The following is a 12,495-nucleotide window of genomic DNA, read 5'->3' on the forward strand; positions in this document are numbered from 1 at the left end:
ACTGCCTTGTCTTTGCCTCACCTATGCTCTCTGCCTCTCACTGTTGTGTTTTGTGTAGTCTCCAGTGTCAACGGTGGCCTACTTAGTCCCTATGGATGCATGTGTTATGTTGGCCTTTTCAGAGTTGGAGTCATGGAGTGTGTCTACTGTCAAGGCAGCCTGCCTACACTTAGGATAAAGGGAAGGTTGAGCTGTCTGAAATCAGGGGTGACATCCATATTTGTTCTATGAAAACCTCTAACTCCACTGTTAACATTACCTCTTGATTTTGCCAACCTGCACCTTTCCCACTTGAGTAGGTCTTTTAGATGCTTGTGTTATCTTCTGCCTTTTCAGCGGCAAGTTGGTGTCGCCAAAATGGAAGAACTTCAAAGGACTGAAGTTGCTGTGGAGAGACAAGATCCGGCTCAACAATGCTATCTGGAGGGCCTGGTACATGCAATGTAAGAGCTCCACACATGGCTTCATACTCTATTCTGTCTCTCACTAAAAACAGTAACCCCACTGTTGTAACAAAGACAACCAGGTTTAACTTGGCTGAAAGAAGTATGGGATTAATGCTTGTGCAGGGGTATCCAGGGTTGGGTTTGGAGAGCCACTGAACGGCACTTGAATCACCTTCTGATTGAGAAGTATAGTCTACAGTTAATGTGTACAAATCATATTTAATCAATCTGGGTAAATTGATATCTGCTCAATTATATTAGGTATATTCTGTAATTAGTAAAATGGTGTGTTATTTTCACTCAACTGGTAGCTCTTGCGTGTGTTCTACTCTACAGATGTGGAGAAGCGAGAGAACCCTGTCTGCCATTTTGTTACTCCTCTGGATGGGACCGTGGACATGGAGAACCATCGTTCGGCAGAGGTAAGGAAGGGATGTGGATTGCTGGCTATATAGGCAACACTACCATACCGCTGCTTCACCCTAATAACCAGACTCTTCTCTCTGATCACTTTTTTATCCCATACGTATCGTTTTGGCTCCTTCGCATGTTACTCTTCATTATCAATTATATTTAAAAAAAAATCCTCCTCTGTTCCACTCCCACCCATGTCTCTCACCCCTCCTTACTGCTTACCACTTTTCTGTCAACCTCTTCCCACATTCTTTTCTCCCTCCCCCTCTATCTTCTGTAGGCAATAGCCACAGAGGGGAAATATTGGAAAAGAAGAATTGAAATTGTAATTCGAGAGTATCACAAGTGGAGGACATATTTCAAGAAAAGGGTAGAGTAATGGATTTAGTTATTTCCTGAAATGGTGCCTTTTCTGTGTTTAGATTAAAGTACCGCAATGTTAGGCCTCTTGAGTGGCGGAGCGGTCTAAGGCTGCAGTGCTTGAGGCATCACTACAGACCCGGGTTCGATCCCGGGCTGTGTCACAGTTGGCCGTGACCGGGAGACACATTTGGCCCGGCGTCATTCGGGTTAGGGGAGGGTTTAGCTGGCCGGGATTTCCTTGTCCCATCTCTAGCGACTCCTTGTGGCGGGCCGGACGCCTGCAAGCTGACTTCGGCCATCAGCTGGACAGTGTTTCCTTTGACACATTGGTGCGGCTGGCTTCCGGGTTAAGCGAGCAGTGTGTCAAGAAGCAGTGCGGCTTGACAGGGTCATGTTTCGGAGGACGCATGGCTCTTGACCTTCGCCTCTCCCGAGTCCGTAGGGAAGTTGCAGCAATGGGACAAGACTGTAACTACCAATTGGATATCACGAAAAAGGGGTAAAATGAAAAATAAAAACATTTAAAAAGTACCGCTATGTCGCAATAAAACAAAGTTGACTCGTGTTTAAGACTAAGCAGCAGTATGCCTATTTTAGGTTCTTGTCAGTTGCTTTAACTGGCTCGTGAGGCAACCAGTTGAATATCATGTTATTCATTCAATATATGAATCTGCCAATTAACATTGATTTTCCAATTTGTCACAGTTACAGAAGCACAAGGATGATGATCTATCAAGCCTTCTCACGGTATGCAATCTAAGCGTTCTTGTGTGTGGTGCTGCCTCTATTCAAATTTGGTAATAGCAAAGTAGTGTGAACACCCAAATAATCCCAACATCTGAAATCTAATGTGAAAATGGAAAATAATAGGTTATTAATGTCACAGAATGAATTCATTAAAGTTGTAGGTTATGTTCTAATGCTGTTTTTGAGTACACATACACTCACTCTCCTATGTATTTATTTGGACAGTGAAGTTAAAACTTTTAATTTGTCTCTATACTTCAGCATTTTGGATTTGAGATCAACTTTTTCATATCAGGGAACACTACAGAATGTCACCTTTTATTTGAGGGTATTTTCATACATATCTGTTTTACCGTTTAGAAATGTAAGCACTTTATGCATCTAGTTCTCCCATTTGAAAGTGTCAATAGTATTTGGGCAAATTCACTTATGTGTATTAAAGTAGTCAAAGTTTAGTATTTGGTCCCATATTCCTAGCACGCAATGACTACATCCAGCTTGTGACTGGATGCATTTGCAGTTTGTGTTAGTTGTAAATTAGATTATGTTGTGCCCAATATAAATTAATGGTAAATAATGTATTGTGTAATTTTGTAGTCTTTTATTATAAAGAAGAATATAATATGTTTCTGAACACTTCTACATTCATGTGGATACTACCATGATTTCAGAAAATCTGGAATGAATCGTGAATGAGTTAGGCACGAAGATCATACCCCCAAGACATGCTAACCGCTCACCAGTACCAATAACCGGGGAGGTTAGGATTTTTTGGAGGGAGTATGCTATTTATGCCTCTGTAACTTTCTCACTCATCGTTATTCACGATTCATTCATGATTACCTGTAATCAATGTAGCATGCACATTAATGTAGAAGTGTTCAGAATCATATTCTATTCTTATTTCCAATAAAAGTGACTCAAAAATGACACACTACATAAAAATTTTTTATTGTATGTTTGTATATATAATTATAATTTGTTTTATTTTTTCTTTCTTTGTTACGCTCATCTGTCACTGTCACTTTGTCCTATTGTTGTCTAATATCTTTTCACGTTTGTCTTGAATGTTGTTAATTGGAAAATGCAAAAATAAAATATTAAAAAAAAAAAAATGACACTACATTATTTACCATTAATTTCTATTGAGCACAACATAATCTGAAACACAGCGTAAACAAACTGCAAATGCATCCAAGTTTGTTGAGTCAGAAGCTTGATGTAGTCATGCGTGCTAGAAATATGGGACCAAATACTGAACTTTTGACTACTTTAATACAAAAGTGAATTTCTCCAAATACTTATGACGCCTTCAAAAGCGGGCACTAGAGACATAAAGTGCTTTCATTTCTAAACGGAAAAACAGAATATATATGAGCATGCCCTCAAATAAAAGGTACTGTCACATCATATGAAACATTGGATCTCAAATCCAAAATGCTGGAGTATAGAGTCAAATTAAAAGTTTCAGCTTCACTGTCCAAATAAATACGTAGGGGAGTATAGTGAGCCTACTTCAATTGTGCAAACAAACACCGCTTGGTGCATAATTATTCCAATCAGTCTTTCTGATGTCTCATCAGAAAGACTGATTGGAATCAATTTGAGTATGCGATGTGCATGTTTCATAATTGTTTTATCTTACTATGTTAAGTAGATTAGTTGTGTGACTATGCTGTATAATATGTGCACTGCATGTTTTTTTGTGTAACTGACTGGCTGGCTTGTTGCATTTTGAACACACCAAGGGGCCGGAAGAACAGTTTTCGCTGTTTGGGGAGGTCTTTCCAGACACCTTCCTTGTGTCCCTTTATCAGGATGAGGAAATGGCTGGGCGCCGCATTGCTCGGAAGAGCCGTGAGTCACCCGTCCCCATGGAGATGGACCCACTCTTTGACATGGACGTGCTGATGTCAGAGTTTTCTGACACACTCTTCTCCACGCTGGCCTCCCACCAGCCCATGGCCTGGCCCAATCCCAGAGAAATAGGTGAGGGCCCGCCACCAACATCCCATTCCATACACCAGGGCTTATCAACTATATTCTTACAGGGGCCAGATTTGAAGAAGGTTATTTACAGTGGGGAAATAACACATTTGTTTTGAAAATAATTTGGTTTTTCAATCATGTCACTAAATGTTTTATCCCTCCCCTGTAGTCCCAAATTAAGTCAATTTAATTGATTGAAGATGTCACAAAAAAACAAACATCTGATATGCATATTTTGTCTAGATACAGTGCATTCAGAAAGTATTCACACCCCTTTGACATTTTCATTTTTTTAAATTACGGAGTGGGATTTAAATGAATTATTATTAAATTAAAATAATGTTTTTGTCAACAGTTTACACAAAATACTCTGTCAAAGTAGATGATATTTTTTATTTTTTTGTATTAATGGAAAATAAAGCAAGTATTCACCCCCCTGAGTCAATACATGTTAGAATCACCTTTGGCAGCGATTACAGCTGTGAGTCTTTCTGGGTAAGTCTATCTGTCTGGATTGTAAAATATTTTCCCATTCTTTAAAAAATGTGTAAAGCTCTGTCAAGTTGGTTGAAGTCTTGCCATAGATGTTCAAGTCGATTTAAGTAATAAAAAAAACTGTATCTAGGCCACTCAGCAACATTCAATGTCATCTTGGTAAGCAACTCAAGTGTAGATCTGGCCTTGTGCTTTAGGTAATTGTTCTGCTGAAAGGTAAATTTGTCTGTTTGAAAGCAGACTGAACCAAGTTTTCCTCTAGAATGTTGCTTGTGCTTAGCTCTATTCTGTTTTTTTGTTGTTGTTTTTTACTCCCTAGTCCTTGCCGATGACAAGCATACCCAAAACATGATGCAGCCACCACCATTCTTGAAAATATTAATAGTGGCACTCAGTGATGTGTTGTGTTGGATTTGCCCCAAACGTAACACTTGTATTCAGAACAAAAATCTATTTTTTTTGCTGTGTTACTTTAGTGCCTTATTGCAAACAGGATGCATGTTTTGGATGCATTCTGTACAGGCTTCCTTCTTTTCATTGTCATTTATGATAGTATTGTGGAGTAACTACAATATTGTTGATCCATCCTCAGTCATCTCCTATTACAGCCATTAAACCCTAACTGTTTTAAAATCACCATTGGCCTCATGGTGAAATCCCTGAGCTGTTTCCTTCCTCTCCAGCAACTGATTTAGGAAAGGCGCCTGTATCTGTAGTCACTGGGTGTATTGATACACCATCCAAAGTGTTAAATTCATAACTGCACTATGCTCAAAGGGATATTCAATGTATTTTTTATTTATTTACCTATCTACCAATAGGTGGTCTTTCTTTGCGAGGCATTGGAAAACCTACCTGATCTTTGTTGAATCTGTGTTTGAAATTCACTGCTCGACCGAGGGACGTTACAGATAATTGTGTGTGTGTGTGTGTGGGGTACAGAGATGGGGTAGTAATTTAAAAATCACGTTAGACACCATTATTGAACACAGAGTCCATGCAATTTATTGTTCTATATTTTACCAGGGAAGTTGACTGAACACATTCTCATTTAAAGCATCAACCTGGGGAATAATTACAGGGGAGAGGAGGGGGATGAATAAGCCAATTGGAAGCTGGGGATAATTAGTTGGCCATGATGGTCAGATTGGGAATTTATCCAAGACACCGGGGTTAACACGCCTACTCTTACAATAATTGCAATGGGATCTTTAGTGACCACAGAGAGTCAGGACACCTGTTAAACATTCAATCTGAGAGATGATGCCCTAAACAGGGCAATGTCCCCAATCACTGCCCTGGGGCATTGGGATATTTTTTTAGACCAGAGAAGAGTACCTCCTACTGGCCCTCCAACACCACTGCTAGCAGCATCTGGTCTTCCACCCAGGGACCAACCAGAACCAACCCTGCTTATCTTCAGAGGCAAGCTTGCAGTGGGATGCAGGGTGGTATGCTTCTGGTCCTGCAGGGTGGTTATGCTCATTTTTACTCCTGAACCTATTTAGGCTTACCATAACAAAAGGATTGAATACGTATTGACTCGAGACATTTCAGCTTTAAATGTTTTATTAATTTGTAAACATTTCTAAAAACATAATTCCAGTTTGACATTATGGGGTTTTGTGTGTAGATCAGTGACACAAAATCTACATTTTCTCCATTTTAAAATGTAGTTAAAATGTGGGACAATGTATCTAAAGTAGATCAAGATGCTCAGCAGACTACGAAACAAGCGATGTTGCAGGCTAGATGTTGATCGGATAAAGGTTATGATAGCCACAACTGAGTCTGTGATGTTTTTTAAACTCAAATCACGCTCTGCTGTATCAGGCAGTGTAGTGATCTCATCTGCGGTGAAAGAGCCAATAGGTGGGAAAACAGACCCTGTACCCCTGTTAGCAGCTCTGATTTGCTGGAACTTGTATGTTGGGTGATATTGACTGACAGCACTTAATGGTTGGGACTACAGGAAAACAGATTCTCCCATTGGAGAATATTGAACGAGGGCTCCTTTTGGCACTTAACATTGGATTTTGGGGGGATTGTTTTGGCTGTTCTTTTTATTAATGTTCAGAATTGATCAAAGGGCCATTCTAAATTGATAAACGGGCCTGATCTGGCCCGCGGGCCGACAGTTGAATAGCACTGCCATACACCAAGCCTTTTTCTATTTACTCAGATCCACCCAAACCTTCCTCCAACCAGATCTATAGGAAAAGTCTGTTTTTTATTCACACCCCATCCATGTTCCCCATAGCTCATGCAGGGAACGCAGACATGATCCAGCCTGGACTCATCCCCCTACAGCCCAACCTGGACTTCATGGACTCCTATGAGCAATTACAAGGTAATGACAATGCACTCTGCCACAACGACAAACTCTAAATAATGTCACTTGCACAGTGCACCAACTCTTTAACAGGTCCCTGGAGCACCATGTTACTCTCATACGGTAAGTGTAATACAGCAGGTGGCATATCCTAACACTTAGTGGGGAGAACAAGTATTTGATACACTGCCGATTTTGCAGGTTTTCCTACTTAAAGCATGTAGAGGTCTGTAATTTTTTATCATAGGTACACTTCAACTGTGAGAGACGGAATCTAAAACAAAAATCCTGAAAATCACATTGTATGATTTTTAAGTAATTAATTTGCATTTTATTGCATGATATAAGTATTTGATACATCAGAAAAGCAGAACTTAATATTTGGTACAGAAACCTTTGTTTACAATTACAGAGATCATACGTTTCCTGTAGTTCTTGACCAGGTTTGCACACACTGCAGCAGGGATTTTGGCCCACTCCTCCATACAGACCTTCTCCAGATCCTTCAGGTTTCGGGGCTGTCGCTGGGCAATACGGACTTTCAGCTCCCTCCAAATATGTTCTATTGGGTTCAGGTCTGGAGACTGGCTAGGCCACTCCAGGACCTTGAGATGCTTCTTACGGAGCCACTCCTTAGTTGCCCTGGCTGTGTGTTTCGGGTCGTTGTCATGCTGGAAGACCCAGCCACGACCCATCTTCAATGCTCTTACTGAGGGAAGGAGGTTGTTGGCCAAGATCTCGCGATACATGGCCCCATCCATCCTCCCCTCAATACGGTGCAGTTGTCCTGTCCCCTTTGCAGAAAAGCATCCCCAAAGAATGATGTTTCCACCTCCATGCTTCACGGTTGGGATGGTGTTCTTGGGGTTGTACTCATCCTTCTTCTTCCTCCAAACACGGCGAGTGGAGTTTAGACCAAAAAGCTCTATTTTTGTCTCATCAGACCAAATGACCTTCTCCCATTCCTCCTCTGGATCATCCAGATGGTCATTGGCAAACTTCAGATGGGCCTGGACATGCGCTGGCTTGAGCAGGGGGACCTTGCGTGCGCTGCAGGATTTTAATCCATGACGGCGTAGTGTGTTACTAATGGTTTTCTTTGAGACTGTGGTCCCAGCTCTCTTCAGGTCATTGACCAGGTCCTGCCGTGTAGTTCTGGGCTGATCTCTCACCTTCCTCATGATCATTGATGCCCCACGAGGTGAGATCTTGCATGGAGCCCCAGATCGAGGGTGATTGACTGTCATCTTGAACTTCTTCCATTTTCTAATAATTGCGCCAACAGTTGTTGCCTTCTCACCAAGCTGCTTGCCTATTGTCCTGTAGCCCATCCCAGCCTTGTGCAGGTCTACAATTTTATCCCTGATGTCCTTACACAGCTCTCTGGTCTTGGCCATTGTGGAGAGGTTGGAGTCTGTTTGATTGAGTGTGTGGACAGGTGTCTTTTATACAGGCATCGAGTTCAAACAGGTGCAGTTAATACAGGTAATGAGTGGAGAACAGGAGGGCTTCTTAAAGAAAAACAAACAGGTCTGTGAGAGCCAGAATTCTTACTGGTTGGTAGGTTATCAAATACTTATGTCATGCAATAAAATGCAAATTAATTACTTAAAAATCATACAATGTGATTTTCTGGATTTTTGTTTTAGATTCCGTCTCTCACAGTTGAAGTGTACCTATGATAAAAATTACAGACCTCTACATGCTTTGTAAGTAGGAAAACCTGCAACATCGGCAGTGTATCAAATACTTGTTCTCCCCACTGTATGAGGGTAGAGTGAATGTTATACTAATTCTAACTAACCTAGAGACTCTTCTTCCAGACTTATTTCACAGCCTCCGTCAGCCCATCTTCCCCTCTGCTTCCCTCACTGCCTCATCTGCCACTCCTCTACACAGCAGCAGCTCTCAATCCCAGGTAAACCCCAACCCTTGGCCCGGTCCCTGTGAACCTCAACCCAAAGACACCCCCAGACCTAACACACCTGCCTTTTATTCTTAGATGTTTTCACAACATCTTACTAGCTGATAACATTATAAATGTGCTATCTTTGCTCTTGTCCTTGTGACTTGATAGGGCCAGCTTCTCTCCTCCATGCACCTCTCAGCTGACCTCCTGTCCGCCAGTCATGACCACAGACTCATCGCCTCCCCAGCCCCCCTGACTATCTCCTCCCTCATGTCCAATCAAACCAGTGGGACCAGTGGAAGCCCCTCTTACGTACAGAACTACATGCCTCTGTTCTCTGGGCCGGTGCCCCCTAGTGCTCATGCTGGAGGCTCATCCCTCATGCAACCCTCAGTCCTTCCCACAGTGCGGCACACCCAGCCCTGCCAGGGTGCTGCCACCCCAACACTAGTAGCCCCCCCACCCCTAGACGATGCCACAAGCCTGGACGGTTCCCCGCCCTCATCTGTCATCACACATACAACCACCTCCACTGTTATACCCAGTGATGCTGCCACCACCTTCAGTCACGGCTCTGACTTCAGCTCCCTAAACCGGGCACCTCCACCACCACCCCTCCAGCCCCTGGCACCCTCACCTGCCGCCACCCCACAACACCCCCAGACTTTCGCCCTGCCCAGACCCATCCAGCCCTCTTGCTCCAACAAAAAGAAACGCCGTGTGCAAAGGATTGTTCCTGCCATCTCCTCGTCTCACCTCATCCTAACAGGTGAGTTAATCACATCCCAAAAGGTTTAACTGTTGCTGAATAAGAATGGTGGATTGATTTAATATCAAATGTAATATTGAATTAATACATGCCTAGCCGGTGCTACCCAGAAAAAAACGACCACATTAGAAACAATAGTATTTATTGAAGTGGGGGATTACTGCTCCACTAGAGCTGTCTGATCTCACCACTAGGTGGTGCTACAGCCTATCATTATATAGTCAGTCACTATTGTAATGAAAAACTAAATGAAAACTAGTCAATGTTTGTAGGCGATTCAGCCGAAATGATCCTAGCAAAGATCATCAATGACATCCAGGCTCAATATTAGACATTAAATACATGAGAGAATCAGCATTTACCCTGTGGTTTTAATGTCAAAGGCCCTGACAGATGATGTTTTGCTGTCCCAGGGCATACCAGTGCAGTGATTGTTACTCCAACCGCCCTGAAAGCAAATGTGGTTCCCTCAACTGGCGTGGTAATCGGCTCCTCCAGCCTATCAAGGGTAAGACCCGGTCTGCTCTGAATCGCCCCCTTTGCATTCAACTGTTTTAATTAAGATCGTTTTCATTTACTTTGTGTTTTATTTCTTCGCATCCCTCTATCTCAGGCTCCTGGATTTCACATCCTTCCACAGACTCCGAAGTCTCCCCAGCTCATTATCCCTAAAGAGGAGACCTACTCTTCCAGCCGCAAGAAACAAGAACCCTCCACAAGTACTGGTGAGAGTGACATACGCCAGGCCCTTACTTTTTTTGTTATATGTATGTACACTAAACTCAGTCATGTGTCACAGGGTGCTTTCCTCCTGTCAAACCTAAGCTATCAATCTATTAGCTCTACATGTGCATACAGGATGTGGCATGGTAACACATTCATACACATTGTTTTGGAATGTTTACACTACTGATCTGCTTCCCATAAAATTAATGAATTGTCTTTAATGTGAGTTGGTGCTCACTGGTGTAGCAGTCTTTGTTATGATGGTTTTTGGTAAGTGTGGATAATTTGTGTCTCCCAGGGCATGAGGACCGTGGCTCAGGTCAGGGGTCACTGTGTGGGTCAGAGCAGGTCTCCAGTCCTCAGTCTCCACACAGCAGCTGCATTGCTCTTTCTAAGAATGAGTCCAACCAGGTAACAACAGCCCACCCTCCTGCCTACTATTCTCTGTCTGTGTATGTGACTGTGTATGACTCCAGCTTTTTCAAGCAGGTCCAGTGTTGTGTGCCTGCCGTTGAAGCATTGCAGACTAATCATTCTGATTATGTGTGTGTCTGTTCTCTCCCTGTCTGTTCCAGAGCCGTAGGGTGACCCATATCACTGCTGAACAGAAGAGGCGCTTTAACATCAACATTGGCTTCAAAATGCTGTGCAGCCTGATTCCTGCTCTCAAGTCCCAGTCCAATGTAAAGCCATGTCTGTCTGTCATCTGTCTACTGAGTCCTCCTACTAATATCTTCCAGATCTAGCTTTTGATGGCTTTTATTTAAAGATCAGTTCAGAAGCATTGTGTTTGCACATCCTATTATGTTCAGGTACAGGGTACAAATATAGTATCCCTTTCATACACAGACCAAAATCCCACAAATTTACCATGCCTGCTTTTCTATACCAGATTTTGCATATATATGAAGGGGGTAGGGGGTAAAAAACCCATTGTAAATTAAAAGCCCTATAACCAAATACAGTTATCGGGGCTGTGTGAATGGTTCTATGCTTTTTCTGCAGGTAAATTCATAAACACTTCCATTGTTTAACACCTCTCTAATGTGAAATGTAAACAGCACCCATGGTTTAATTTTCTTTTACAGATAATATATCACATCTTCTGTCTGAAATGGTAAAGCCATTAAAGAATGATACATACCCACACATTGTTGAATGCTCCAGCAGTTGACGACGTGTCATGACCTTTCCAATATCGCCACCTATTCTTGTTGTGTTTGATACCAGATCAGTAATGCAGGCACGCTGCAGAAGACAGTGGAGTACATAAGGAAGCTGCAGCAGGAGAGGCAGCAGATGCAGGAGGAGACCAAAAGGCTACGGGAGGAGATTGAGGAGGTCAATGCCTCCATAAAGTATGTACTGCCTCACTGTTATCTCTCTTATCTGAGTAGACGAGTTCAGGACACAGTTTGAGTACGAGTATACATGACATAGTAATCTGATCTGTGTGTTATTGCTGTGCCACAGTGTGTGTCAGGAGCAGCTGCCTGCTACAGGTGTGCCCATCACACGCCACCGATTCGACCACATGCGGGAGAAGTTTGATGAGTACGTGAAGAGCCGCACCCTTCAGAACTGGAAGTTTTGGATCGTATCCTTTTTTATTTAACATGACTTTTGCATTTAACATGACTTTGTCATAATGATATAAGATTCAATCAGGCTACTTTTAATATGTATTTAATTTATGTCAGATGGCTAGATTAGATGCTGTATATAGGCAAAGAAGAGCTATCATTTTTGACTGTTGGAAAAGGTTTCAGGGGGACTTGTGAAAGGTTACGACTGTAGAAAATGAAGTAGTATAATATAGGACTGTATACCATGAGCCATCTGAGTACATCTGAGGTCCTTTCTGCCAGAGAGGTTCGTTCATATGTCTTCTGAGATTGAAATTGGATGCAACTTTGGATCTGTTCCCTCAATAGTGTGTGTTTGACCCTTGACCCACCATCCTTAGTTCAGCATCATTATTAAACCCCTGTTTGAGTCCTTCAATGGGACTGTCTCCACCACAAGCAAAGGGGAGCTGTGTGAGACCACACTGCAATGGCTGGACCGTCACTGCTCCCTCCATGTGCTGAGGCCCAGTGAGTAGACTACACTCAATGCCCCAAACCTCTCACTCTCTCTCACACACGCACACAGCATATGTTTTATTGTCATTGTGGGGACCTAAAATAGATTTCTATTCAAAATTATATTTTCCCTAACTTTAATCCTAACCCCTAAACCAAACACCTAACCCTAATTCTAACACTAATGCTAACCCTAAACCTAAAATAGCCTTTGTCGTTGT

The 12,495-nt window shown here is 42.4% G+C and overlaps 1 protein-coding gene across 1 annotated transcript in view; it reads left to right on the forward strand.

Moving 5' to 3' along the window:
- LOC120022085 (MLX-interacting protein-like) overlaps window positions 1-12,495 on the forward strand; it is a 44,347-nt gene that overhangs the window by 19,846 nt on the left and 12,006 nt on the right. Inside the window, exons 2-15 of the mRNA XM_038965941.1 lie at window positions 337-443; window positions 783-868; window positions 1,929-1,970; window positions 3,719-3,959; window positions 6,715-6,804; window positions 8,610-8,704; window positions 8,864-9,464; window positions 9,878-9,972; window positions 10,078-10,189; window positions 10,489-10,601; window positions 10,766-10,873; window positions 11,421-11,548; window positions 11,664-11,787; window positions 12,157-12,286. Coding sequence (XP_038821869.1) covers window positions 337-443; window positions 783-868; window positions 1,929-1,970; window positions 3,719-3,959; window positions 6,715-6,804; window positions 8,610-8,704; window positions 8,864-9,464; window positions 9,878-9,972; window positions 10,078-10,189; window positions 10,489-10,601; window positions 10,766-10,873; window positions 11,421-11,548; window positions 11,664-11,787; window positions 12,157-12,286 — 2,072 coding nt within the window. The remainder of the gene's footprint in view (window positions 1-336; window positions 444-782; window positions 869-1,928; window positions 1,971-3,718; window positions 3,960-6,714; window positions 6,805-8,609; window positions 8,705-8,863; window positions 9,465-9,877; window positions 9,973-10,077; window positions 10,190-10,488; window positions 10,602-10,765; window positions 10,874-11,420; window positions 11,549-11,663; window positions 11,788-12,156; window positions 12,287-12,495) is intronic.

The sequence above is a fragment of the Salvelinus namaycush genome, chromosome 1 (genome assembly GCF_016432855.1).
Source record: "Salvelinus namaycush isolate Seneca chromosome 1, SaNama_1.0, whole genome shotgun sequence".
In the NCBI taxonomy this organism is placed as follows: Eukaryota; Metazoa; Chordata; class Actinopteri; order Salmoniformes; family Salmonidae; genus Salvelinus; species Salvelinus namaycush.